The 6,749-nt window shown below is 44.9% G+C and overlaps 1 protein-coding gene across 1 annotated transcript; it reads right to left on the reverse strand.

The window, feature by feature from the left end:
• Nucleotides 1–5,224: 5,224 nt before the first annotated feature.
• Nucleotides 5,225–6,016, reverse strand: LOC104586971 (uncharacterized). The gene has a single exon (XM_010244384.3). It carries the CDS (start codon nucleotides 5,858–5,860, stop codon nucleotides 5,453–5,455), a length of 408 nt encoding a protein of 135 aa, XP_010242686.1. The 5' UTR covers nucleotides 5,861–6,016; the 3' UTR covers nucleotides 5,225–5,452.
• Between the last annotated feature and the right edge of the window lie 733 nt (nucleotides 6,017–6,749).

A 6,749-nucleotide genomic window follows, 5' to 3' on the forward strand; every position in this document is an offset into this window, starting at 1 on the left:
ACTAAACCCGGACCATTTTCCAGTTATGCCTTGGACCTTCAAGACTGATGGGCAAAACTGGAAAGTTACACATAACCCCTAGACTTGATTATGGTACTGCACTGGGTGTCGGATCTGTCTGTTTTTTATATGCCAATCAAAGAGATCCTTTGTGGGTCATAACCTAGGTATGTTGGGGTAGTCTGAGAATTCACTTGAGTGGGTGATCATAGTGATAGGATTAGCCCCTTTGTTGGACAAAGTGAATGATCAGGACTGCACTCTCTCTGATGGAAACCTAAACTGCCAGTAGTGGATTTCAACCGTGTTTGAGATTTGTTTTTGCAAAGTATATATATATATATATATATATATATTATGCTTTAAGAAAAGTGTTTGCAAAAGATTTTAATTCCCGGGATCCATCTGAGAAGAGAGTGTAACACTGCACCTTGCAATCAGGGGAGAGGTCCTTCCCTATCGGGTAGTGTATGATCATTATGGGCTGAGAAATTAAGTGTATGAGACCATTAAGGGTTGATTACCTGATGGGATATATTTTACTTAAATCCATTATCCTTGGGTCTTCATAAGATGGCTGGATTCAAGGATCATTTAATAGTAAATGTTGGGCCCATTTGAGCACATAGTGATGAGCTTAGGGGTTCATTGCATTTGGCAGTGAATTCATTCAGGCCTTTTCACAGAGGCTGGGCTGAACCCATGTGGGCTTATGTGAGGTCATTGTTGGGGTCCCACGCCATACAAATTAAACCTAAATAGGCCAACAATACTCTTGGGTCGTGAGTCACTCATCTAATGGGCCTAAAGCCCATGATTAATTTGATTAATCAAGATGTCACATGACAGCTCAAGCTGGGGCGAATCTAGGTGATCTGGGTATGGAGCTATGTCCTAATTAGATTAGGAGATAGCTCCATAAGAGATTATAAAAGAGGAGGGGGCTGACCAATCCAAGACAACTTCATATTTTTGTAGTTTTTGGTTCTCTCTACACCTTGTTGTCTCCCAGTTTTCTCCCAGTTCGACTACAACTTTAAGACTGATAAAGATCAATTCTTTCTCTCTGATTTTTGCAAGAAAAATTTAGAGAAATCTCGTGCTTACCACCTTGGAAGCTACATTTGTGGAATCCATATCAGGTTTTCCCTCTTGTTTGGTTTCAAATCTGGTCCAGTTCCAGTGCAAGATAAAAATGCAGTTTTTTCTAAAACTAGGAATACGATTCCCGGAAGGTTAAAGATTTTTTTTTGAAATATCGCCCAACCATCTAGCATGGTTCGGCCATCCATATGATGGATACTACCTTCCTTCACAGAGAGCACAACGCGGCCAAATACTTGACAAAGGTGCAAGATCTCGTCAGCCACTTCCAACACTTCACCCTGCTACAAGTCCCATGGTCCTAGAACATGAGAGTCGACGCCCTGTCAAAACTAGCAAGTACCTCAGGCATAGCCCTCGGCCGCATAGTCCGCATTGAGAAGTTAGCTCACCCTAGCATTAAAGAAATCCAATTGCCCCCTGTGCAAGCCGAGCCCTGTTGGATTGACCCCACCATCGCCTTTCTGCTGATCGAGCAATTGTCAATTGACAGAAACCAAGCCAGACGAGTCCGACGGCAGTCTGCCCACTACACCTTGCTTGAAGGGAAGTTGTACATAAGGTCTTTCACCTTGCCCTACCTCCGATGCCTCCGCCAGGAAGAGGGCGAGTATGTGTTCCAAGAGATTTACGAAGACACCTGTGGTAGCCATATTGGAGGTAGAGCCCTGACCCAGAAAGCACTAAGGCAAGGGTATTTCTAGCCAACGGATCAGAAGGACATAGTCGAGCTGGTGCAAAAGTGCAACCGGTGCCAAAGACACTCCAACATCTTCCATTGGCCAGCCACAACCCTTTCAGCCCTCAACAGTCCATGGCCCTTCACCAAATCGGGTATGGATCTCCTCGACCCCTTCCCTCAAGCCACTAGAAATAGAAAGTACCTCGTCGTCGCCATTGATTACTTTACCAAGTGGGTCAAAGCTGATCCCTTAGCCACCATCACGGCCAAAATGATACAAAACATCTTCTGGAAAAACATTATCTGCTGCTTTGGCCTCCCCCACATGTTGATCACCGACAATAGGAAGAAATTTGATGATGCAAGGTTCAGAGAATGGTGTGCCGGCCTCGGCATCAAGCAGCAGTACACCTCGATAGGCTATCCACAAACCAATGGCCTAGCTGAGGTTACCAGCAGAACAATCCTAGAAGGACAAAAGACCAGGCTTGGCAAAGCCAAGGGCCTTTTGGCCGATGAACTGAACATATGGGCCTACTAGGCGACACCTTAGACTTCCATGGGAGAAATCCCATTCAACCTAACTTATGGTATTGAGGCTATCATCTAGAAGAGATCGGCTAGCCGATGCTTTGAACCGAGGTGTACAATGAAGCTAAAAATGACGAAGAGCTCAGAAACAACCTTGATCTGCTAGAAGGAGTCTGAGAGCATGCTTAGCTCAGGGTTGCGGCCTACCAGTAGAGAGTAGCCCGCTATTACAACTCTCGAGTGAAGGAAATACATTACAAGGAAGGAGACCTCATCCTTAGAAAAGTTATGGTGCTTGAGCCTGGTGTGGGCAAGCTTGGCCCCAACTAGGAAGGTATTGATGTATTATCAATGAATGTACTCCTTAATGGCTGAACCGTGAATAAAGTGCAAAGTTCCTCCCCCCTCGGCTTTAACTTTTAGTGTATAAGTTCTTACTTCGCTAACCGCCAGGACCCCTCGGCCGCACGACCAGCCGACGCATACAACCTCCTCCGAGGTTACACGCTTGGATTGGACAACGACCTAGGCACACCGTTCCTTGTGGACCATACGCCTACTAAGCATTGACCAAAGACCTCGGCCTATTGCGAACAAACACACTAAAAAATAATCTAAGTACTTCACCAAGAAAGAAGCACACCGTGGCCTCGGCCAGGCCCGCTTCTACAGCCTCGGATGACCAAAGGCTCACGCCCCAAACATCCCTAAGGAAAACCAAGCCAGGCCTGCTAAGCCATACCCCTTGCCCTAACCCCTTGGTAGCATCAAGCAGCCTCGGCTTAGCATCCTCAGCAAGGATAAAGAACAAGCTAAAAGGAGTTAAGGCTTTCGCCTCCCTTCCCTTTCTATTAAGAGAAGGGGCCCCGACACCTCAGTGGTTGAGTTCAGCCTCGTCCAACCAATTTGTGATGGGGGTGGAGAACGCGCTAGGAGAGCTAAGGCCTTCGTCTCCCTTCCCTTCTCGCTAAGGAAAAGGGGCCCTAAACCCCTCAGCAGCATAGCTTGGCCTCGACTGAACTCCCTTAACTTAGTTTCCTAAGCGAACGACTAAGTAACAAGCCACTTCGAATAATTTCTTTGCTACTTGTGACCTCTTGGAAGGGGGCATTGACCCCTAAGCAAAAAAAAAAAAAAATGCAAGTACAAAAACAGACAGTAAAGGCATAAGTTACGCAAAAGTGTATTTCATTAAGTATTTCCTGTCAGTTTTACAAAAACTGGCCTCGGATGGAGGAGGCTGAGCCCCTTACAAAAAATGACTTAAACAAAAACACAAAAAGAAGATAAGGATCAGCCAACACAACGTTCTCGGCAGGAGCAGGAACCTCGGCATCATCAACAGCTGGGTCCTCCATGGAAGGGACCTCAGCAATAGGAGGATCCTTGGCCTTTGGAACCCCTAGCTTGTTCATTGGGAAGTCAGGCATCAACTTCAACACTTGAAGCTAGGCGTCTTCAAGGCCCTCCAGGTATGAGTCGGCCCCATAGTCGGTGAGGGCATGTTGGTACTCAGCCATTGTCTTCTAGATCTCGACGGTGTCCTTGGCCCTCTCCTCAGCCTCCACCACCTGGGCCCGAGCTGCTGCTAGGGCCTCGTCCAGCTGAACATGCTTCAGCTTGGACTGCTTCAACATCTCGTCAGCCTTCTTCAAGGCCTCGTTCAGCTCCACGGTGAGAACCTTCTTTGCCTTAAGGTCTTCCTCCAAGACCTTCCTCAGCTCCTTCTCCTCCTTCATGGCCGAGGCAGTGGACTCCGGGCCGCTCTTAGCCTCGGTGACTCGCACCTCGAGCTTCTCTCTTCTCTCTTCAGAGTTCCTCAGGAGCAGATGAAGAACTTCCACTTTGTCACCAAGACCAACAAAGTACCGGCATGCCTACAACAACAAAACCGTTATCAATGGCTTAGAACAAAAGAAAAAATTTCACAAAGGCAACGAGACTTTGAACACCTCGCAAAGTAATTTACTCTTATGAGACGAGATTGTTATAACTTCGCGAGGCAGCTCATGTCATAACTTCATGAGGTAATCTGCTATGAGGTAGGATTTAATGGTGTCGCGAGACAGTTTTTGTGAGGTTAGATTATAACGGCCTGAACTCACGAGACTCAATTAAGTTTTTGTTAGGATGTTTTATCTTTGCAAGGCCAACTAAGTTCTACTTGATTTGCGATTTTTGTTGTTGTGCCGTAAAGCCTTCATTTTGTCATCCACTTTGGGGGTCTTATTATGCATAATGAGAATTTACTACTTTACCCTTAGATATTTACATTTTGTCTTATAGTAGCAGCAAGAAGAATGTTAAAATCAAATTGCCTTTGCTAAGATAAAGTGGCATCTCAAGTACTGATTTGGGATTTGCGCCTCGGACAGTGTTCACACTGATCTCAATTGGGATGGAATTGGGATTTGCTCCTCACAAACCGCTAGATGTTCCCAATGTGCCACTAAGAGATGCTGTGAGGTCTGTGTGAAGAGCGCTCCGTCAGGAGCAGATTCGAACACGTTAGGACCTACTTTCTGTTGGGGCCCGCCATCTATATCTATATCTATTACAAGTGGCGTTGCCTAAGCACCCACGCAGAATTGAATGTGACGATTAACGAAATTAACGAGTAAATCAGTCCTCCTGCCAATAGTCAAATCAAAACTTCCAGACCTCCCAGTCCCCCTGTCCAGATTCCAGACCCAACCTGGATTTGCTCCTCACGACAAAGCGTGCAAGTTTCCTTTGTTCCAATCCTAGGTTCTCACAGATAATGTCCCCACCCATATTCCAATCCTAGGGTTCTCACAACCTGATCCATCTGAATTATTTTTTCTGAACTTCACTTTGTTCAGACAAAGGGAACGGAACGGAACGGAAAGCACCCAGACGACTCATAAGGCCACAACCCAAGAAATGTAAATAAAATTAGAATTCTATGATTATCTCAACTTGTTTCCAACTTCTACAGAAAACTGTGATTGAGTATTCCAAACAAAAAACAAAAACAAATAAAAAAAGAAAAAGAAATCCCAATTCAATCCCGGAAGGAAAAACACAAAGGAAAAGCTGGTGGTGGAGAAATTCAGATTTGAAAACAAAAATCAAAAGAAATTGAAACCCTCGATTGATCTCTGCTTCTGCCGATCATTGCAGAAGAGGGGTAGTGTTGTCGAGAAGATCATCATCATCTACTTCTCCGTCATCTCCAAAGCCATCATCGCCACAATCGTAGACCGATCCGACCAATCCAAGCTGGTCTTCCAAGTACCTCTGCAACAGCCGCACCTTTCTCTCCTCCTCAACCATGTCCCCGGACCGACCCTCCTCGCACCGCCGTAGTCCACTCCCGTCGCCGTCCTCGTACCGGTTGCTCCGCCCCTTCTCGTCACTGTCCACCCTTCTTCGACACAGACCCAAGCACAGTTCGGCGATGCAGAGAAACGGAAAGGCCAGGCAAAGGAGGGGAAGCAGAAAGGGGGAGCAGAGAAGAAGGAATATGAAGCGTTTCCGACGACTTCGCAGCCAACCCATCACCATCATCTTCTTTAACATGGTATTGGGCGTGAGGATCGGCGTTGGCGTGATCTGGGTTGGAGTGGGCGGATGCTCGGACAAATCCTCATTCCGATGCCGCTTCTGCCGCTGCTGTCCTCTTGCTTCTCGTTATTTATTGTATTTATATATTCGAATTATCAAACTTTAGCTTCTCGGTAAGCTTTACTGATTCCTAGATTTCATTTGTAGCCCTTCGGAATAGAATCTACTTTTGTAGACCCACCATGAAAACCATTCATGTGGAATCTTTTAATGGGATCTATTAAACTGTAGTCTTCAGGGCAGGGCCCACTTGATGATAGCTAAGGTTAGAACTGGATAGACAAAGCAATAAGTCATTCAGTTCATTCAAATCAGCCGTCGTCAAACAGCTCCTTAGAGAAGATCTAGGTGGTTAAGTTTTCTAGGGTTTGATAATCAGAGCTGTGAAGGAAAGATGCCCAATTGATGGTTCTTGTGAGGGATGTATAAATAGATACTCTTTTAACAGTTAAGATTGGTGTTATAGGAACCACTAAGGTTTGCTCGACTTTTGGAGTTCTTTAGATTGAGGATTTGAAGATGGACTAGTAGAGTCTGTCAACTGCAGTGACAATTTTTAGGCTTTCTATTTCTATAAACCGAACAAGAGTTTTCTACCAATGTCAAGTGGGTTTAGGCTTTAGAAATGTTTCTATTTTATATAACACTTGGATCATTTTCAACCTAAGCATTGAATGCTGATTGCTGACTTAAATAAGATAAATGTTTATTAATTAAGAGTCCTACGGAGTGTTTTACAATATTTTTGTTTTCATTTGTTTTTAAAATTATCACATCATTAAAAGAATTTGAAAACACCTCGAATTGTGTTTTTACTCTAAGGTTAAACTGTCAAAATTATAAT

Source organism: Nelumbo nucifera, chromosome 5 (genome assembly GCF_055504915.1).
Source record: "Nelumbo nucifera cultivar China Antique chromosome 5, China Antique-T2T, whole genome shotgun sequence".
Classification (NCBI taxonomy): Eukaryota; Viridiplantae; Streptophyta; class Magnoliopsida; order Proteales; family Nelumbonaceae; genus Nelumbo; species Nelumbo nucifera.

Coding starts and splice junctions, on each gene's coding strand:
- LOC104586971 (XM_010244384.3), bottom strand. CDS start 5,860: ATGTTAAAGAAGATGATGGTGATGGGTTGGCTGCGAAGTCGTCGGAAA.